We start from the raw sequence: 23268 nt of genomic DNA on the forward strand, positions 1-23268 counted from the left end.
GATCCAGCAAGCTAAAAACCGCAAATAATCTAAACCGCGATTGCTGAAACCCCGAATACAGAGGGAGAAGTGTACAACCAAAGGTTTTGGTCTCAGTCTCCACCTGCTGGTCATAGTGAGATTATAACCCATCAGTAAAGAACTGTACTGGTCTAGAGGAGCTAACAAAATTAGCAGGTAAGAACCTAATTTCTCCTTTTGTTTGTGGCTAGAAGGGAAACGCTCATTAATTTCGGCGCTTTCCAGCTTGAGGGTTTCCCCGGTAGTTGCGAAGGGTCCGTCGGCAGTGGGGAGGTCCGAGATTCCCTAACCCCTGACAGTACAGGGGATTCTTCAGCCGTTGCGGCTACCAGTGGTGGGGAAGACCTACCTTCCCTTACTGCCGAAGGTGCTGGGGATTCCCTTACTGGTGCGTCGGGCTTTTCTGGGGATTCCTTTATTGCGGCTTTGATTTTTCTGGCTTCTTTATTGCCCTCTGCCTCAGGAATGCCTCTTTCAGCTGGCTTTTCTTCTTTGGCAGGAAACTCCGCCATTTTGGCTGAGTCTCTCAGGAGCTCCTACCTAGATTGGAGAGGCAGGAACAGGTCTTGCTGGCCTCTTCCTCTGCTGGGGAGCATGATTCTATCCTATCCGTGGGTTTTCCCGGATTTTGTTCTTGCTACGTACAAGGTGTATTGCATGCATGTGGCTGGTGGTCCTGTCTCCTCTTTGGTGGCTTTGTCCTCATCCGAGGGGGGGTGGGGTCATCTTTGTTGGCGGCAGCACCTCCTCTGCCTTTGCCTAAGCAGCTGAATATTTCATAGGAGAATGACATTTTCCTTGATGTTTTTTTCCACTGATGAGGACCTGGGTCTTTCGGGGGACCTGTAGGACCTTCAAGCACAACTTTTGCCTTCCCAGCACTGCTTTCGCACACACTTTTTCTTTCAAACCTCAATTCAGGATCAAAACTTTAAACAATAAACTATAATAAACTTTTAACTTCCTTTATTTCACTCATACATTCAGTCCTCCTTCACAAAATATTCTTGCTCAGGAGTGCAGTCCATATCCCTCTCTGTGTCCCTGGGAGAGAGATTATATTTGTCTGTTTCCATAAAGTCAGCTTCCTCACTCTCTGATTCCCCACCCCTACCTGTGGGTTAAAGGGCTTCTTGGGGCTTGCTTTTAGTTCCCCCTCAGAGAAATCATCTTCTTCCCAATAAGGCTTAACTATGAGTTCCAAATGCCTGTTTCTCTGGCAGCTCTCTGCCTGCACTTTCATGTTAGGTACTGGTAAAGAAGCCTTCTTTTGCGAGTTCTGTGAGAACTGATGGCAGCCATTCAGGGAGCAGCGCAGGCCCAGGCTGGAGTGCAAAAAGCACGCTCCTGCCTTGTGCTCCGCTGGCTGCGAGATCTGAGGTAGCTGTCCAACGAGGGAGGTGCTCATTGCGAGGCAGGAGCGCGGAAAGCTCCTGCCCATACCATGCTGGACCACCAGGATTTAAAAAGGTGAAAAAAGGTATTGGGGGTGGGGGTGTGTGTTAAAAAATTGTTAGTCGGCTGGGACGGATCCCTCCTGTCCTGGCCTACCACTAGACCACCAGAGGGGGTCAGGGTATTTGGTAGGGAAGTGGTATAGGGTACAGAGCCTGGCAAGGAGTGTGGGGTTGGGTGCGGAGCCTATTAGGGAGTGAGAGGGGCTGGGTGAAGAGTCTGGTAGGGAAGGGGGCTGAGTTCAGAGACTTGCAGGGAGGGGGGCTGAATGCAGAGCCTAGAAAACTAGAAGAGTGCTTGAACCTTAAAGTCTCTCCTCATTTGTTAATGACAGTGATGATGGTTCTTAATACCGCTGTTGACTTTACATGGTTGAAATATTATTCTGCTATATTTTATTAAATATATTAGTACACCATTTGGTTCAGAATATTTTTTTTCTTGTTTTCCTCCTCTAAACCTAGGTGCGTATTATGGTCAGGTGCATCTTATAGTGCAAAAAATACGGTAGTTTTTGGAGCCCTCCCCACTTTGATTCCAGGTTTCTGTGTCTTCTGAGGCACTTCTTCTTTCTCAAGTTGCTTTAAAGTCCTGTCTCCCCCCCTTAAGCATAGGCTTACTTTTAGCGTGCTCTGGTCTCGGGGCTGAATTTTTAGATGTGACAAGTGCCTGCCTGCTAGAAGAGACAGAGGCCAGATGTGTGGTGTCTTTGTGAGTCAGTTCTTGTCGTAAACATCAGATACCACATAACAACCTGGGTCATTTCCTCCATTCCAACGGATAAAAAACTGGATGCAAGAAAACCTGGTAGTAAAAGAAAAAATTACTAGAAAGGCATTTCAGTCCCAAATAATTACTCTGTGAAGCAACAAGGTTGAATGCTTATTCAGTTTTGAATCCATTATAAAATTCTTACTTTAATTTACTTTAACACACAAGGCTCTTTACATGAATACACCCTCATATCTTGAATCGCTGATAATCCTACACGCTCCTTCTAAAGCACTTCACTTGTTACATAATGGATGACTATATGTTCTCCCTGCTTGTTCTGTATGTCTCGACTAGAGAGGGGAAAAAATTTGTCCCCGTCCCCTTGGACTCTAATGCCAAACATCCACACAAGTTTTGAATAGCTATTTTATATTTAAAACATTTTATTAAAGTATAAAAAGGAACAATATGCTGTACAACTGTCATTTTATAAGTCACAAATACAGAAAAAGGATCAACAAAACCCATCTCACCTCACAATATCCCCTCCACATTTCAGAAAAACTGAATGCTACATAGAAAATTCATCCTAACAGAATACCTCGGTCACACACACAGAACACAAATGCCAAATACATAATAATAATAATAATAACTTTATTCTTATATACCGCCAACAATCTTGCGACTTCTAGGCGGTTTACAATAAAAGAAACTGTAAATACAATCAAGTGAAGCTTTACGAACAGCTGATTAAAGAGTATAGCAGTGTCTATTTCGTACAATGAATTAGAGAATATAGCAGTGTACATCTGATGACATTAATGATGTTAATGTCAGTTTGTGTGTTGCAAGGCCAGGAAGTGCCAAGTTGTTTACATAGAAGTAGAAATATTCTGTAAGTTCATAGAGTGTTCATGTTTAGCGAATAGGGGTTGGGGTTAACAGTCTGCACGTTCAGGTATGTGGTGATGTTACGTGGGGGGTTGATGTTCCGGTTCGTTACCTAGGTATTTCAGGAATAGGTAAGTTTTTAGGTGTTTCCTGAATTCTTCATAGTTGTTTGTGTGCATAATTAATTTTTCTAGGTCTTTACCCCATTTGGCTGCTTGATATGATAGCATTTGTTGATGGTGTCTCTTATATTTGCACCCTCTAGCCGGTGGGGAGACAAATTTCATGTGTGTTTTTCTTTCATGTCTGTTGGTTGGGAATGAGAAGAGGTCTGTAATGTATTTTGGGGCTAGACCATTTAATACTTTGAAGCAGAGACATCCCAGCTTGAACATAATAGCTGACCAAAAATGATAAACATAAACCAAAATCCCAAGAAGCCCCACCTTCCATATAGTACAACACCAAAGAAATATAAAGATTAATTTCCTCCCATACTGTGCAAAATATAAAGATCACACATGCCAGGGATGGTGTTAGGCCAAGGAGTGCAATTAGAGCAACTGCCCCCTGGCTAGAGAAGCCCTAAGCCTTTTGGAAGCTGAAGATGGCTAATAGAGGGCTTTGGAGTCCCCTCCGAATTTTCTGCCCTGGGCCCTACCCATGGGTCCGTGGAACACAAATTGTGGATAGTGTTTTTAAGTCTTTTCTGAAGAAATAAAAAGAAGGTTTTTTAACATTGCTGGTTTCCACATTTTTTGTTTTGTTTGGTTCAATGTTCCTACTGTGGAAACTTGGGTCACCTTTTGTTTTTGTTGTTCCCTACCCATGTCTAACTGGCAGGATAAACATTTCAGTTCTTATATATTCTAATCACAAAATAGAAAATACAATTAATTTTTCTACCTTTTGTTGTCTGGTTATTTTATTTTTCAGACAGTGTTGGTCCCAGGCTCTGGTTTCTGTTTCCCACTGTCATCTCTTAACTCACTCGCCAGGGTCTCCTGCTCATTTGACATTTCTTCTTTGTGCTCACCATCCATCTTCTATTTTTGTGTACCTATCTTTCCCTTCTCTGTGTCCCCTATACCTCCCCATCCAGCATCTCCCCTGTGCTCATCTCCCTGTATTTATCATTACTACATCCTGCATTGCTCATCTCCCTTCTGTGTTCCTATTCTCTCCCACATCTATCACTTTCCCTCTGTGTTCATAAACCCCCTCCCATGTCTGGCATTGCCCCTCTCTGTCCATGTAGCATTCTCATGCAGCATCTTCCTTTGTGTCTCTGTCTCTATTCTCTCCATGCCCGTTAGACTTCAGAAGGTGGTGGTGAACGGTACCCCATCCGAAGCATCGGACGTGATCAGTGGAGTGCCGCAGGGCTCGGTCCTGGGCCCAATTCTATTTAACTTATTCATAAGAGATATGACGCAAGGACTTAGAGGAAGGGTATCACTGTTCGCCGACGCCGCCAAACTTTGCAACATAGTAGGCAAAAGCTTATTACCTGATAATATGACACACGACCTACTGTTGCTGGAACAATGGTCAACTACTTGGCAGCTAGGCTTCAATGCTAAAAAATGCAAGATAATGCATCTGGGTAAGAGAAACCCGCGTAGAACTTATGTACTAAATGGTGAGACCTTGGTTAGGGCCACGGCGGAACGCGACCTAGGGGTGATCATTAGTGAGGACATGAAGGTTGCCAATCAAGTGGAGAAGGCTTCCTCCAGGGCAAGACAAATGATGTGGTGTATCCGCAGAGGTTTCGTCAGCAGGAGACCTGAAGTTATGATGCCGTTGTACAGAGCCATGGTGAGGCCTCACTTGGAGTACTGTGTTCAGTTTTGGAGACCACACTACCGAAAGGACGTGCTGAGGATCGAGTCGGTTCAGCGAACGGCCACCAGGATGGTCTTGGGGCTCAAGGATCTCACGTATGAAGAAAGATTTAAAAAAATTGCGGCTGTACTCACTTGAGGAAAGAAGAGAACGGGGAGATATGATTGAAACATATAAGTACATCACGGGACACATCGAGTCAGAAGATGATATCTTCTGGCTCATGGGACCCTCGACCACCAGAGGGCATCCGCTGAAAATCAGGGGAGGGAAGTTTCATGGCGACTCCAGGAAGTACTTCTTCACCGAAAGAGTAGTGGATCATTGGAACAGACTCCCACTCCAGGTGATAAAGGCCAGCAGCGTGACGGATTTTAAGAGAAAATGGGATACTCACGTGGGATCTTTAAGGGAGTAAATTCAGGGGAGGGGATACTTGGAATGGGCAGACTTGGTGGGCTATAGCCCTTTTCTGCTGCTTTTTTCTATGTTTCTATGTTATGTCCCCTCTGTTTTTGGTAAGTCCTTGTCTCTCCCTCTCTGCTGTGTTCAGTATTTAATTTCCTATTCCTTCATTCACTTGGTATGGCATCTCTTTTTCCCTTCTCTTCCCTTCAGTCTCTTCCCCAACACATGCAGCACCTATCCCTCTTCCCTCCATCTCCCCCTCTTGCAGGTCCTGTAGCTCTCTCCCTTCCCTTCAGCTCCAGCCCTCCTCTCCATAGGTCAAACACCTCTCACTCCCTTACCTTCAGCCCCAACCCCCCTCCTGGGTCAATTCCTCTTACTTTGCTTTACCTTGCTCCCTCTCTTCATCGGGGCTAATGGCTCCAGCTGCCCCACTCACTCACAGGTCCAGACGGCTTCCTTCCCTCCCTCCCTCCCCTCAATAGGTCAAACACCTCTCACTCCATTACCTTCAGCTTCAGCCCCAACCCCCCTCCTGGGCCAATTCCTCCTACTTTGCCTTAATTTGCTCCCTCTCTTCATTGGGGCCAATGGCTCCAGGTCCCCACCTCACTCGCAGGTCCAGACGGCTTCCTTCCCTCCCTCCTTGCCGCTTTTGTACACCTTGCAGAGCAAGGCAATCTCTACACAGGCTTGCTCCATGATGCTCACAGCCTTCCCTCTGCTGGGCTCCTACTTATGATGCAACTTCCTGTCTTTGTGAAAAAAGAAGTTGCATCATAAGGAGGAGCCCGACAGAGGGAAAGTCGCGAGCACCGTTGAGCAGGCCTGTATAGAGATCGCCTCGCAATGCAAGGAGTGTGCCAGTGGCAGGTGGGGAGGGAAGCTGGCTAGAGCTGCCGGACCCTCGAGCATAGGGGGGGGCTGGAGCTGGCGGACTCACAATGGGGGGAGGGATGGTTGGATATTGGAAAGCTGTGGTGGGTGGAGTTCCCTACAGGAATAAAGCCTTTTACCGCTCTGTGGAGTGATGAAACGCTTTGTTCCCGTATTGGCAGTGAACAGATATCAGCATTACCTATTCCTGCCATTTTACTGTGGTTACTCGTGGCTACCTGCGGGACTGGGTCACCATGCCATTCTCTAATCTCGACTTCACCCAATAGAGTGCGTTTTTCTGTTTGAATCCCCTTCTCTGGAATTCTATGGCTGCAGTACTACAAACCAAACCATCCGTCCCAAAATTTAGAGACATGCTTAAAGCTTTTAAAAGACCTATGACAGCCAGTGACATTGTGACTCCATGTCCTAATCTTTGTATCTTTCTCTGTTTGAAGTGATGTTCCTTTTATGTTTTTTCCAATTTGACGTTTAAATTGCTTTGCTGTGTTAAGTAAAGGTGTTGTAAAGCCATATAAACCATCAACCATGTGGAGAGAGGCAAGATCCTCAGATACCAAGCAATGCAGTCTGACACTGAGGAAATGTGGCAGAACGATACAGAAATATTTTCCATTGTTCTAGGTGCAACAGGCTTGATTAAAAATAATTTTGCATGGATATGTTGCCTATAAGTGTTATATCTTATGAACTCCAAAGGAAGGTTTTCTTTGGCACAAAACAGGTACTACAGTTAGAATTAGAAAATTTAAGAGACTGAAATCATACCCTGGCTAAGGGCTGAGGTTCATTAAATGTCATAATATAAGTGAAACTGACCTATTTGATGACATCGCTCCTGAGACAAACCAGGGTGACAAGCCATAAGTATATTTCTGGGTAGACCCAAGCATTTCCTCTCCGCACCCCCCCATATTAAATATTAATACCTTGGCTGGTGGGGATCCCCAAACCCGGCCACCTGAAGATGTCTTCTTTATAAGCCCCTGGGCCATCTGAACAGCAGGAAAGTCAACTGTATGCTTCAGCTGCAGATATCAGCACTTACCTATGTATGGTTAGTTCATATGTGTGAACTGAGCTTGCACGGGAGGATACCAGCATTGGTGACTGGAAGCATGCTGTCAACTTCTTGCCATTCAGATGTCTGGGGAGCTCCACAGAGGATAGGTTTAGCTTGGAGGGCCTTGGGGATCCATGCCAGCAACACCAATGAAGTATGCCACTGCTGGGTGGACCCCTGTCTACCTGGGCCCACCCATGGCAATGCAACTGGAGTGATGCTTCTGTGGGTAAACATTTCTTGGGACCAGAGCACTGCATCAATGATCATATAGTCAGAATACTATAGGAGTTAATGTAAGACTTTTGAAGTGAATCATCAGCTCTAGTGACCAACTACAGACCAGTAGCATCCATTCCATTTTTTGTAAAAATCATGGAGGGATTGGTACACACCCAATTGATGGAATATCTCAATCAGTTTTCTCTCCTACATGAAACTCAATCCGGGTTCAGACTTTTATTCAGTACGGAGACATTAATTGCGGCTATCCTAGATAATCTGCGTCTATTGTTTAGCAAGGGCCTCAACGCCCAGATCATGCAATTTGATATGAGCTCTGCCTTTGATTTAGTAGACCATGGGAAAATGTTACAATGCCTAGACGCTATTGGTATCAGGGATGAGGTGTTGAACTGGTTTCGTTGCTTCCTTATGTCCCGTACTTATCAGGTACGTTTCAATTATGATCTCTCCGATACCTGGAGCAATCCATCTGGTGTGCCACAAGGGTCACCGCTATCCCCACTGCTTTTTAATCATCAAGTGTACAAAATTCACATTAACAATATTAAATAGACCACTTGAACATTTTATCAGTATACTTTATAAACATAAAGCAACCCTCCCCCACCCTCACTCTAAGCCCATTATTAATTGTAATTTGGACTGTGCTATTAGGCTCACATGTAGAATCCACATGTTTACCAATCCAACAATAAAGGCCTGCCATAAAAGATTCCTGGACAGAACTCTAGCCTTCAAAGCAGGTAAACAGAATGATTGGCTGGGTAACATTATTATGCACTCCTCATCCTATTTTAGTTTTAGAAAATTAGCAAAAATGAAACTGTTTAACCGATTTGTTACCTAATGACTTATAGTTCATTAGCTCTCCTATTCTATATACATATCTGATGATTTAACATTGTGACTACTTTGCTGTCTTAACATAGTGACTACTTCACTGATTGTCCAGATCTTATTGTAAACCGCCTCGAACTACCATGTCTTTGGCGGTATATAAGAATAAATTATTATTATTATTGTTACATGTCCTCACTGGGTGTGCAATTAACCCAGCTGGGGATAAAATTATTCAGTTACGCAGACGACTTTACGATTATCATCCCATTTGCTAACTCTATCTCGGAAACTATTCCCAAAGCATCAGATGCTATAAATTTGATGGAGCAATGGATGACTGACTTCAAGCTCAAACTTAATTCAGAAAAAACGAAATTTTTTGTTGCTTCACCACACCCGTTTGACACCAAAACACCACTGCGCATCAATAAACTTAGTTACCCTATTCAGTCTACTATGAAGATACAGGGTATAACTCTGGATCAATGCCTAACCATGAAAGACCAGGTGGACTCCTTAATCAGAAAGGGTTTTTTTACTCTCTGGAAACTTAGATCCATCAAATCATATTTTGATACAACAGCATTCAGAATCCTGGTACAATCTCTCATACTAAGTCAACTTGATTACTGTAACATCGCCTATTTAGGAATTTCTCAAAATAATATGTGACGTTTGGGGATTCTAGAACTTGGACACACAAGGAAATGGTCGGTTAAGAGCTGAGCTCCAGACTAAACAAGCTACTATTTCAAATTTAAAACTCCAACAATTCAATTTTATTTGGAAAAAAGATTGATAAGAAGAAAATGTCATCAAACAAACAAAATAAAAACGATGCAGGAACCGGAGGATCAGGAACCAGCAGTAACAAAAGATCAAAGCCAGAACCAGGGACACCATCAAGAGTACCACTGCCTGCAGAAGATCAAGATATGATGGCAGAAATAAAACAGATAAAGGATATAGTACTGGAGATCAAAAAACAACTACAAAAAGCAATAGATGATGTTGCTATATTAACAAAAAGAGTTGATCTAATTGACAACAAAATGACACACTTAGAGGAAAGAGCAGAGGAAGTACATACTGAGGTTATACAAAACAAACAAGCCTGGAAGGAAATGGAAATATTAAAGAAAGATCTGGAAGACTGTGTGAATAGAGAAAAAAGAAATAATTTAAGAATTATTGGGATGCCGGAAGGAGTGGAAAAAAATGATCCTATCAATTTCTTAGAACAATTCCTCCCAAAGATACTGCCTATAAAATCCAAGGTGCCTCTTGAAATAGAGAGGGCACACAGAATACCGGGACAGAAAACAACCACACAAAAAGGTCCAAGAACTTTTATTTTTAAACTACTAAGATATCAACATGTAGTTGAAATATGCCAGCTAGCTAAAGCAAATAAAAACCTAAGATGTCAAGATGCACGGATACATATTGTGCCAGACTTTGCTAGAGAAACTGCTCAAAAAAGAAAACAACTCCTTGATTTAAGACCTCAACTACGAGCACTAGGGGCAAGATATGGATTACTCTACCCAGCGGTGATGAAGGTAACATTAGGAAATAAAACACAAAATTTTAATGATTCTAAAAAACTAGCAGAATACCTTGAAACATTTGAACAACCAATGACATCTTAAAAAGAAACTTTGGGAATATTTTAAAGTATTTAATATAACAAGAAGACATTAATAACTTTTCACTTTGATTTATTATATACAAAATAATCTAAACATTAAAAAACTGTAAAAACCGTTTAGAATGCTAGAAATTTTTTTAAAAAAGCAAATAACAGGAAAATGGAACAACTTGAAAAGAATGCAAACATGTCAGTAACAGAATGTTGTGGAGGGGAAAAAAAAAAAAAAAAAAAAGAACATTGATCTACCTTGAGAATTCAATATATATGCAGCTGAAGGGACGAGATGGAGGAGCTTTTTGAAAGATATCATCTTGCAGCATGGATTATATGATCACGGAGAGAAATGGAGAAAGGTGGAACACTAGAGATACTATGTTTGCTGAGTTGCTGAGTAGAGGAAGGGATCTGCGTGTCAACAGGAAGTACAAACAGTAGTGCAACCTGCGTGAAAACTTGTGGTCGATTGGGAAGTGTCTCATTAAAAAAAAAAATCCTGAATAGAAGGCTACCAACACATGAGTAAATTACAAACTGAATCTGCCCTGCTCCTATGAATATCCCGGAAGACCCAGACGCTAAGATGTGGAACATAATGACTACAATTATATTAGTAAAAGAAGCAGAAAGTTAATTCCCACCCAGTTGGAGGAAAACAGCTGAGCCCTTCCTTTATGTTTGCCATATGTGCAAACAAGCTTGTAACCATTCCCAGCTGATACACTGAGCTAACTGTTATGCATTCTTGGCATGTTCCCTGACAAAGATAGTGAAGAACGTTAAGTTTATTATAGAAGTACTTTAAAAAAAAAAAAAAAAATTGTCTTCAAATGTTGTATTTCTTCTATATCTTTTTCTCATCTATTTTATTCTCATCCTTCTCATACTTTACACATATAATTTTGAAAGAAAGATTACCAATGACTTTCACTATATACTTAAACTGAATTTATTTATTTACTTAAAAATGGGTTAATAGATACTTTGACTAACCTGACAATTGATATATTGCAATTTTAGGAATCCAGAATAATAATAAATATGTAATAAACACTTTCTAGGCTTTTAAGTTTTTAGTAATGCCTTTAAGTTCTTAGGAACTAAGCTTTTTGTCAGGCTTGATTGAATTATATGAAACTCTGTTAAAATCCTGTAGATTAGAATCATTTCTTTGCTCTATTCTGTTTTAGAGTAATTTTTTGTAAAATAAAGAAAGGTAAGAATTATAAGGGGGAAAAAAAAAATATATATATATATATATTTCTGAAAATGAATAAAAGAGAAAATAAATATAACAAATATTAGTATAAGGATATATTATACTATGTTATTAGCATGGAGTAATAAGTATAAAACTATAATTTATTTTTTAGCTTGTAATGGAGTAATGTTAAACCTGATCTATGTTGTGTTTCCAAGTGATCGTATACAAATGGGGTGGGAAGGGAGGGAATGGGAGGGTATTACATTTTAAGGGTAGGGGTAAAATAGATAATTCCTCAAACTATCTTATTTATGGGAAAATGAAGTTCATAAAAAACATTGCAGATGGGATTGTTATAATACATATTACATTAAAATTAAATGGATCTTAAAATAATCTCTTTAAATGTTAATGGTCTAAATCATCCGATTAAAAGAAAAAAGGCATTATTATTTTTGAAAAGGCAAAACGCTGATATATGCTGCATACAAGAGACCCATTTATCAAATAATGAATCCATAAAGCTAAAAGGTGATTGGGTCAAGCAATGTTACTTTTCTGCAGCAATAGGAAAAAAAGCTGGAGTTGCAATATTAATAAATAAAAAATGTTCCGCTTCATTTAAGTTTAAGGCAGCTGATCCTTTAGGAAGATGGATATATATAGAAATGGACATGGGAAATACCACCATGACGCTTTTCAACAGGGGTGCCCAACACGTCGATCGCGATCGACCAGTAGCTCAGGAAGGCAACCCGAGTCGATCGCGGAGTGTTGCCGTCCTGATCTACAGGGCCGATCAGCCTTCCTCTCCAGTGTTCTCTCTAGGGCTTTTTAACTGGGCGGTCCGCCCAGCTGTCATCTGCTGCTGCCGCCGCTGCTGAACATTAAAAAAAACAAAAAAAAACGGCTTGGAGATTTTAGCCCGTAGCGAACTTATGCTCCGTGGCTCTAACGTGTGCGTGCCGGCTTCCCTTCTCTTCCCTCTGAAACCGGAAGTTATGTCCGGGGGGTGGGGGGAGAGAAGGGAAACCGGCGCGCACATGTTGAGAGCCCTGAAGCAAGCGTTCGCTACGGGCTAAGGCGGGAGACAGGTTAGTGAAGCATTTGCTCTTCTTGCTGCCGGGTCCTGCCTACTTTCTGTTTCCGCGAAGGCAGGACCCGGCAGCATTTCCCCAATAGGTCCATCGCGATCTTGGACCAATCAGCCTTCCTCTCCTCGACGGCAGAATTGACGTCGGGGAGAGGAATGCTGGTCGGCCGAAGCAGGGACAGCCTGGGGCGGCGTCGGCTTTCGGGCCTGTTATTGGTGGCGGTTTGGGTCCTGGTCCCCGATGGCAGTGGCTTGGGGAGGGCAGGGAGAAAGAAAGAAAAAGGGCAGGCAGGGAGACAGAAGGAAAGAAGAGAAACAGAAAAAAAGAAAGGGAGGCAGAGAGAAAGAAAGGGCAGGGAAGAGGAAGGAAAAGTTGGGGGGAAGGAATGAGGTCTGGAGGAGAAGAAGCATACAGGCTAAAAGAAGGGAAGAAAGATTGGATGCACAGTCAGAAGAAGAAAGTGCAACCAGAGACTCATGAAATCACCAGACAAGGTAGGAAAAATGATTTTATTTTAAATTTAGTGATCAAAATGTGTCTGAATTTATATCTGCTGTCTATATTTTACACTAAGGTCTCCTTTTACTAAACCGCAATAGAGTTTTTTAGCGCAGGGAGCCTATGAGCGTCGAGAGCAGCGCTGGGCATTCAGCGCAGCTCCCTGCACTCTAAAAACTGCTATCGTGGTTTAGTAAAAAGGGAGGGGGGTATATTTGTCTATTTTTGTATGGTTGTTACTGAGGTGATAGTGCATAGAGTCATCTGCTTTGACCTCTTTGAAAAACCCTGGAATAGGAATGATAATTAACATTTTCTATGCGTACAGTGTGCGTTGTGTTTTTTTTTAATTTTATTGTTGGTAGATCATTTTGACTTGGTCATTTTAAAAGTAGCTCGCAAGCCCAAAAAGTGTGGGCACCCCTGCTTTTCAATATATATGCCCCTAATTCAAATCAAAATGAATTTTTTAAAACTCTGCAACAGTTGATTCTTCCACTGGCTACTTCAAATTTAATAGTGGCAGGAGATTTCAATGCTGTGATGGATCCATTGATAGATAAAAGCCCGAGAAGATTTATAAAATCATTAGGTCTTGATAATTTGGTACAATCTTGTGATTTAAAGGATATTTGGCGTATACTTCATTTTGATGGTCGGGAATTTTCGTTTTGTTCACAAGTCCATAATTCTTTTTCTAGAATAGATTATATTTTTGTTTCTAATCAATTAGTACATCAAGTCACACAGGCTGTCATTGATCCAATTGTATTATCTGATCATGGTGGAGTGTGGATTGAAATTAAAATAATAGATCAAAATATAAACAGACCTATATGGAAATTGAATAATACATTGCTTGCAGATAATGACTTTTGTACAAATCTTATAAAAAAAAATAGAAGAATATTTTCAAATTAATGATACAGAAGAAATTTCCATAGAGACTTTATGGGATGCGTTTAAAGCATATACTAGAGGACAAATTATTTCTTATTCAGCAATGAAAATAAAAAAAGAAAAACAACAATTTATAGAATTAGAAAAATTAATAAAGTCTCTAGAATCAAAATTAATTGAAAAATGGGATTATTTGACACAACAAGAATTGTTAAAAGCTAAAGGTAAATATAATGAAATTTCTTCAAAAATCATTAGAAAAGATTTATTTGTACAACAAGCTCTGTATTATGGAAATTCGAATAAGGCGGGAAGATTGCTTGCAAATTATCTCAAAGCAAAAAGGAAAAAAACAAAAATAATTGCAATTCAAAATGAAAATAAAGAAATGTTATCTCAAACTAATCCCATAATAAAACAATTTTTAAAATTCTATAAAGATTTGTATTCTTCCGAGCCCTATTCAGAAAAGGAAAAAGATGGTATAGAATTTTTAAAGTTAATAAATGGACCAAAGATTCCTGAACATATAAAACGAAGTTTAGAAGAACCAATATCCTTAAAAGAGTTAGGTACAGCATTGAAGTCCCTCAGAGTTGGATCCGCTCCAGGTGGAGATGGTTATACAGTAGAGTTTTATAAATCATTCCAAAACATCATAATGCCCTATTTATTAAAATTATATCAGAAACAACTAAATAAAGGTTGTATTACAGGTACTATGGCTGAATCAATAACTATAGTTTTACCTAAGCCAAATAAAGATCCTACTTTGGTATCAAACTATAGACCTATTTCTTTAATAAATGTGGATGGAAAAATAGCATTAAGATTGGCTAAAGCTCTCCCTTTCATTATTGATATGCATCAAACAGGTTTTGTTGCTCAAAGACATTCGTCTCATAATACTAGATTGGCACATCACATGTTATATTTGACAAAATCCATCAATGACCCAGCATTCTCTTTCATTAGATGCGGAAAAAGCTTTTGATAGAGTGGAATGGTCCTTCATGTTTCAGACAATGGAATGGTTTGGTATAGGATCCGGTTTTATACAAATAATAAAGGCATTGTATAACTCCCCTGTTGCTAGATTATATATTAATAATGATTTTTCAGAAAAATTTATTCTACAAAGAGGGGTTAGACAAGGATGCCCACTATCTCCTTTGCTTTTTGATATCGTTTTAGAACCCTTGTTATTAGCTATAGAACAGATAAAGGAGATACAGGGTATTCCACATTCAGATAGAGAATATAAATTATCAGCATATGCGGATGATATATTACTTTATTTGAGAAATCCGGAAACAACCATTCCAAAGCTACTCGAACTGATTGAAAGATTTGGAAAATTTTCAGGATATAAAATAAACTGGAATAAATCAGAAGTACTTCCACTCAACGTACATTGTACAAAAAGTTTATTTGACTCATTTTCTTTTATTTGGAAAGAGGAAGGATTAAAATACTTAGGAATTTGGATTACAAAAACTATAGAAGAAACTATGATAATCAATGAAAAAAATTTATTACAAAAAGTGTCAGAAATGTGTGAGCAATGGAATCCTTTGTGCATATCTTGGTGGGGGAGAGTGCAAACTGTAAAAATGATGATTTTACCAATAGTTTGTTATCAAATGGGTATGATACCAATTTTTTTCCAGGGGTCTTTTTACAAAAAATTAGATAAAATATTAACAAAATTTATTTGGCTTGGAAAAAACCCCAGAATTGCTCTAGTATCTTTACAAAGACCAATTGAGGAGGGAGGGGTAAATTTTCCAAATTTTTATAGATACCATCAAGCCTATATTATGCGTCATGGTATGTATTGGATCCTCCCAGAACCCATTGAACATATACCAGATTGGTTCTGGTTAGAATGGAGATTAATGTTTCCTTTACGTCTGAGTCATGTGATAAGTATTCAAATGCCAAGGTTATATAAAGATCATAAAATATTAATGGATACTTGGAAAACTATAAGATATATAAGTAATCTAACTCCTATTCCAATAACTAAATCAACGACTCAAACAATATGGCTTAACCCAAAGATCAAAGTTGGCGGTTTTAAAATTATCTGGAAACATTGGATGATGGCTGGAATTCATATTTTAGAAGATGTAATAAATAAAGGTAAACTGCTTGAGTTTTCACAATTGCAAAATAAATTTGGTTTAAATAAATCACAATATTTCAGATGGTTGCAATTGAAGCTGGCCATTCAGACAGGGTTCTCTGAATGGAAAAATCTTAATAATTATCATAGTATGGAATTCTTATGTTTTCAGATAGATTCCATGGGACACCAGGCCGCAATGTGGTATAAATTAATATCTGGATTTATACATAAAAAAAAAAAAAAATGGTCTTAGAGATATTTGGAGCATTGAGATTAAGCATCAAATTAATGCATCTCAATGGCCACGACTTTGGTCTTGGAGGATAAGATGTACAATGTCAGCATCTATGAGGCAAACTTGGTTTTTTATTTTACATAGAGCTCTATGGACCCCTACACGTTTACATAGAATTGATAGCTCTAAGTCTAATAGATGCTGGCATTGTCATCTAGAAGCAGGGACATTAGATCATCTTTTATTCTATTGTCCATTCATATTAACATTTTGGAAATCAATTTGGCCCCAAATAAATAGGATGTTAGAAAATCCAGTAGCCTTGACATATGATACAATTCTATTTGGTACTACAATGAGAGCCCATAGTCAAATCTCATCAAATAACAACAAACTTTTATTTATAATGACTGGAATAGCAATACAGCAAATTACACGTAATTGGAAAAATTGGGACAGATTGAACTATAATTTCTGGTGGAACTCAGTTTGCCATATATATAAGATGGAACATGCATTTGCAACACAAAAAGGATATATGAATAAGTTCAAGAAGATTTGGGGACCATTAACAGAATATTGCAATATTTGAATTTCATTTTCCCATGATAAGAAAATAGTATAAAGAAGGAGGGGGGGAGGGGTTAAGGGGAGGGAATTATTCTCTTTATCATATATTATAAATAAAATATTATAATAGATGATATTCTTACATGAAAATAACGTAATAAAGGGAGGGGGAAAAGGTTCATATTTAAATAATAATTGATAAAATCATTACAATATATATATTGTATAACTTTATAAGAGAAATAATTACAATTATATGATATATAAAACCATAAGAAAAATAAGACAAGAAATGTTATATATAAAATATTTTATAAAAATATCAAGTGTATTGTTAAGATAATTGTATGAAAATTTATGACACTTGTTGTTAAATGGAAAAAAAATTCAATAAAAAAAAACTTAAACCAATATGTGACGTTTACAATTAATGCAAAATAAACATAGAAACATAGAAATGGACAGCAGATAAGGGCCCACGGCCCATCTAGTCTGCCCACCTTAATGTCCCTCCCCTACCTTTGCCCTGTGAATAGATCCCATGTGCCGATCCCATTTGGCCTTAAAATCAGGCACGCTGCTGGCCTCAATCACCTGTAGTGGAAGACTATTCCAACGATCAACCACTCTTTCAGTGAAAAAGAATTTCCTGGTGTCACCTTGTAGTTTCCCGCCCCTGATTTTCAACGGATGCCCTCTTGTTGTCGTGGGACCCTTGAAAAAGAAGATATCTTCCTCCGCCTCGATGCGGCCCGTAAGATATTTGAACATCTCGATCATGTCTCCCCTCTCTCTGCACTCCTCGAGCGAGTATAGCTGTAATTTATCAAGCCGTTTTCGTATGGTAGATCCTTGAGTCCCGAGACCATCCGGGTGGCCATTCTTTGCACCGACTCCAGTCTCAGCACATCCTTGCGATAATGCGGCCTCCAGAATTGCACACAGTATTCCAGGTGGGGCCTCACCATGGATCTATACAATGGCATAATGACTTCCGCCTTACGACTGACGAAACCCCTTCGTATGCAGCCCATGATTTGTCTTGCCTTGGACGAAGCCTGCTCCACTTGATTGGCAGACTTCATGTCCTCACTGACGATTACCCCCAAGTCTCGTTCTGCTACCGTTTTTGCTAGGATCTCGCCATTAAGGGTATAAGACTTGCATGGATTCTGGCTGGCCAGGTGCATAACTTTGCATTTTTTGGCATTGAAGTTGAGTTGCCATGTCCTAGACCATCGCTCCAGTAGGAGTAGGTCGTGCATCATGTTGTCGGGCATTGAATCTTCGTCTGTTGTGCATTTGCCCACTACATTACTCAGTTTGGCGTCATCGGCGAATAATGTTATTTTACCTCGAAGCCCTTCTGCCAAGTCTCTTATAAAGATGTTGAATAGGATTGGGCCCAAGACTGAGCCCTGTGGTACTCCACTAATCACCTCCGTCATTTCGGAGGGGGTGCCGTTCACCACCACCCTTTGGAGCCTACCTCCAAGCCAGCTCCCAACCCATTTCGTCAATGTGTTACCTAATCCTATAGAACTCATCTTGCTCAGTAACCTGCGGTGTGGTACGCTATCGAATGCTTTGCTAAAGTCCAGGTACACGATGTCCAGGGACTCCCCAATATCCAGCTTCCCTGTCACCCAATCAAAGAAGCTGATCAGGTTGGATTGGCAGGATCTCCCCTTAGTAAATCCATGTTGTCGGGGATCCCGTAGATTCTCCTCATCCAGGATCTTATCTAATTGGTGTTTGATTAGAGTTTCCATTAGTTTGCTCACTATCGATGTTAGACTCACTGGTCTGTAGTTTGCTGTCTCCATCTTTGAGCCTTTCTTGTGGAGTGGAATGACGTTAGCCGTCCTCCAGTCCAACGGGACGCTGCCTGTACTAAGGGAGAGGTTGAAGAGCGCGGACAGTGGCTCCGCCAAGACATCACTCAGCTTCCTAAGCACCCTGGGGTGCAGGTTGTCCGGCCCCATTGCTTTGTTAACCTTGAGCTTTGACAGCTCACCGTAGACACTGCTGGGCGTAAACTCAAAGTTACTAAACGGGTCAACTGAGCCAACCCTTGTCTGTAGCTGAGGGCCGAGCCCTGGCGCTTCTCGGGTGAAGACTGAGCAGAAGTATTCATTTAACAGCTGTCAGACTAATCTTCGGATTAAAGAAATTTGATCATGTGACACCTTACTACCGGCAGTTGCACTGGCTGCCGATTGAGGCACGTGTAAAGTTTAAGTTCACTTGCCTCTGCTTTAAAGTACTATACAGACTAGCCCCTAAATACATAACTGACCTTTTCTCCTTCTCAGCCAACAGACACAAGAGAAGCTTACACTCAAACTTCGTTTCCCCCCCCCAGTTAGAGGATGTAAACTGAAAAAACACCATGAACACCTTCTCTCACATCAGGCAGCATTATGGGGTAAAAATTTAGAACAATTGCTATCGCCCACTACTTATGAGGAATTCAGGAAACGCCTAAAAACATATCTGTTCCTGAAATATCTAGACAGCTGACCCGTACGTCTCTTTCTCCTCAATACGGTTCTCCTGACCTATTAACTACTTTCCTTCACCTCTTAAGCTCATTCAATTTGTAATGTCTTTTAATCTTTTGTAAACTGCATAGAATGTCACGATACTGCGGTATATAAACTGTTATTATTATTACTAGTCTTTAAGCCCGTTACATTAACGGGCGCTAGAGCAGATGTCTGTCTGTCTGGGGTGTTTTCTTTGTTTTTCTCTCCTTGGACGCTGTCTGTCTGTCATTCATTCTGTCTGTGTCTCTCCCTGGCCCCCCTGCCTACCTGTATTTCTCTGTTGCGCCTTGCTTGCCTGTCTCTCCGTGGCCCCCTTCTGTCTCTCCCCTCCCAGAGCAAAGCATGATTGTTTTCTGCCCCCAGCACACCCCTTTCCCTCTCCCCCTGTTGTGCCATGCCTGCGTGCTCCGTGGCTTTCTTCTGTTCCCCCCCCTGATGATTGCTGTCTGCCCCCAGCACACCCCTCCCCCCACAGCAGCCCCCTTTCCCTCTCCCCCTGGTCCCCTGTTGTGCAATGCCTGCCTGCCCCGTGCCTGTTGTGCCATGCCTGCGTGCTCCGTGGCCCCCTTCTGTTCCCCTCTGATGATTGCTGTCTGCCCCCTCCCCCCAAAGCAGCCCCCTTTCCCTCTTCCCCTGGTCCCCTGTTGTGTAATGCCTGCCAGCCCCATGGCCCCCTTCCGTTTCCACCCCCCCTCCCATTGTTACCCTTCCTTCATTCCTCGAACTGGATCTGGGGCTGCATCATTCACCTCTCGGCCCAGATCGTTGAGCAGGTTCTCCTGCTTCATGGCGGTGGGCGGGGCTGCAGGAAGACGTGCAAGTGTGGCGGCAGCGGCAACCCCGACTCCTTCTTCAGCACCATGTCGCTACAGCGACTGGCGAACCTCAGCAAGCCGCTTTGAAGAGGAGCGACAGTGGGAGGGAGGAGTCGCTGGCGTCTTCTGCACAGTCATGTGCCTCCAGCTAGCGCAGGTGCCGTGAGGACTGGCACAGAAGCACACCTCACGCCACCAGGAATCACGATCTTTGAAAAGCGCATACGCGCTTAGCCTTTTATTATAGAGGATTATTAAGATAAAATACTTTAGAATCAACAAGAAATAACTTAAAGAAAATTTTAAGTTTCCTATTACATTATAGACCACAAAATTCTCCCATCTTTCCCTGTTTCTCATCTCAGCTCTACCATTTCCTTGAGATTGCCATTGGAATGCTTTTCTATTTAATTTATATATACAGCTCATGTTGTCCTGACCTGAGAGAGAAGGTTTTGGGCTTTTGAAGCTAGTTAATAAATGTATTTAGTCTTTATTTTACTATTGTTTACACTGGCTTTATTTTCTTAACTTTTAAAGTAGAGTAACATTAATGAAAAACTTCTACACAGAGCTTCAGAAGCTAGAGATCTTTTGTATTTGTTGTATTCTAGCCTGCTTGTAATCATATTGAGGCGGGGTGTGTGTGTGTGTGCTAGGTATTTTGAAGGTTGTGATTAGCCCAAAATTTCATCCAGAAATGATGTCATAGCCAAATACTTGAAACTTGGGCCTAACTCCAGAAATATGTCTTATGAACCGAGGCCCAGATTCTCAAAACTTTAATGCCATTGCTAAACTGTTTTCCAACGGTTTAGCCTGTAGGCATTTTAGCGGTGGATTATCAAAGCAGCTTAGCTCTGTCTTTAGCGAGGTTTCTAGCAGTTTCCGACACTGGCATGCAAATGGGCTCTTCAACATTAAAATAAGCACTCTATTGGATTCTTTAAAATCGCCGAGTCATTTTCTAAGAGCGGCGTTGGCTTTTGGCAACACAAATCAGCAACTGGTCCAGGGGTGCCAGTAGAGTTGACAGCACTGTTTAAAAACCTGGCATGGCTGTGTCGGAGACTGCTAGAAAGCCAACCGACCCCCATGCTCCCCAGCAGCGGGAGAGATGCCGATTCTACAGTGCAACCCCCCCCCCCACCCAGCAGCAGGAAAGATGCCTACTTTTTCCCGCCACAAACAACCCCACTTGCAGCAGTGACCCTCCCAAAGCAGCGGGAAAGATGCCCACTTTCTCCAGCTACAAACACCTCCCACTGCAGCAGTGACCCCCCCCCAGCAGCGGAAGAGATGCCCACTCTCTCCTGCCATCAAGCAACCCCCACCCCAGCAGCCCATTCTCTTCTGCTGCCACACAACCCCCCCATACACACACACCTGCCTCTAACCTCTCCCCCTTACCTTGAATTATTAGTTGGCTGACCGGAGGGATACCTACTCCCTGTGGCCAGCTGGCCCGCCTCTTGGGCCTTCTCCCCAGTGCATCCTGGGATGCACCGGGGAGGGGCCTGAGGCTCTGATTGGCCCAGGTTGTCTAAGGCCCCTCCCCTAGGAAGATGGATGACAGAGGGGATTAGAGGTCTGCTACTTTGTTTTTCTCATCTAGAGTTGTATAAGTTTTTTTTTTTTTTTTTTTGTTTAAGTGTTAAAATGGGTTTGAGTTGGGTAAGTTTGGGAATCACTGTACTGGAGTCTCAGATCAAAGACTTCTAATATGAATGTGTTGAGTAGATGAATTCCAAAGCTAGGGAATTCACTAGGTAAGTCTTAATGGCCCAAATGATTTAACTTAAGTGAAACATTGCTTACCTTTTCTGACCTTCTAAGCAGGCAACCCCTCATCACGGCATGTACTCCAGAGAAGAAGAACTCCTTCGAGAACGTAAGCGGCTGGGAGTGTTCGGCATCACCTCATATGATTTCCACAGTGAAAGTGGCCTCTTCCTCTTTCAGGCCAGCAACAGCCTCTTCTATTGCCGAGATGGGGGCAGGAATGGCTTCATGGTGAGTGGTTAGAGGGGTTATGACTATTGTCAATTAACAATGGTATGCTGACTTTCATTTTGTACACACTCCACGGAGCTTGTATATTTATAACTTCAAGTTACATTTTGTAATCTTTGAACCAGTCTGCCCTGAGGAAGGCGTTGTTACACACGCCAAAATTAGGATCCTTGTTGGGACATTACTTTCGAATAAAGACTATTTTGGCTGAAAGGATGCCTCCTCTTGCCTATCTGTTGTTTTGCTGTTCTCCCAAAGGCGAGGTGTTCTTCTTTTGCCTGTCTGCTTAATGATTCATTAAGCATGATCACCCCCATTGCATGTAGCTTCTAATGACCTTAGAAAGTTTTACCCAGACTAATGTTCCAGTGTATCCATACATCTGGACTCTTTGTGATGACAGCTGAGGCTCAGATTTTAATCTTCAGACCCTTTTTCCCTTTTGGTTTTTCTGTTATGAGCCCAGCATTACTGTGTGTTTCATTTGTTTCTCAGATGTCTCCCATGAAGCCTATGGAAATCAAGACTGACTGTTCTGGTCCTCGCATGGATCCTAAGATCTGTCCTGCTGACCCTGTTTTCATCTCCTTTATCAATAATAATGATCTATGGGTAGCAAACATTGAGACAGGAGAGGAGAGACGCCTGACTTTCTGCCACAAAGGTGAGTCGCATTTAACTCCTAATGGCCCACTGCTCACCTCCTATAGAATATCATGACTGCTAAGCCTCTGCTTCTCCCATAGGTTTAGACAACGTGACAGAGGATCCCAGATCTGCAGGCATTGCCACTTTTGTTATTCAAGAAGAGTTTGATCGCTTCACAGGATACTGGTGGTGTCCCACTGCATCTGTAGAAGGTTTGTGAGAAAGCTAGCTACATCCACATTGAGATGTTGCCTATCCCAAATGTCTCTTTTTGAATGCAGCAGCGTGTTTAGTGTATTTTGTTTGAAGGTCCAATGATAAATGGCTGATTTCCTCTTTCATGATCTAGTGGGAATTTTCTTTTTTTTTTCTTTCTTCTCTTTATCATGCCATTTTTGCAATTACAAATAACAAAGATTGCAAACAGCCAAAAAGAATAGGGCAGTTGAGATGGTGTATCAGATCAAAACTTCAAAGGAGGATGTATAGACTATTGTGTATGATGTAATCCAACTAGGATCCAATTTTCAGCAACACAAGGTGCCTTCGTCAAGGTTCACGTTTCAGCAAC

At 41.4% G+C, this 23268-nt stretch overlaps 1 protein-coding gene across 5 annotated transcripts in view; it reads left to right on the top strand.

Moving 5' to 3' along the window:
* The window catches only part of DPP9 (dipeptidyl peptidase 9), a 96656-nt gene that overhangs the window by 18120 nt on the left and 55268 nt on the right, over positions 1-23268 (top strand). For 3 of the 5 annotated variants that reach the window (XM_033954909.1, XM_033954912.1, XM_033954910.1), the window contains 3 exons: positions 21873-22049; positions 22545-22713; positions 22796-22909. In XM_033954909.1, the coding sequence (XP_033810800.1) occupies positions 21873-22049; positions 22545-22713; positions 22796-22909 (460 nt within the window). Of the gene's footprint in view, positions 1-6866; positions 6965-21872; positions 22050-22544; positions 22714-22795; positions 22910-23268 lie in introns of those variants that run through there. The other 2 variants (XM_033954913.1, XM_033954911.1) reach the window with 2 other exon arrangements.

Source organism: Geotrypetes seraphini, chromosome 8 (assembly GCF_902459505.1).
Source record: "Geotrypetes seraphini chromosome 8, aGeoSer1.1, whole genome shotgun sequence".
NCBI classification, from domain to species: Eukaryota; Metazoa; Chordata; class Amphibia; order Gymnophiona; family Dermophiidae; genus Geotrypetes; species Geotrypetes seraphini.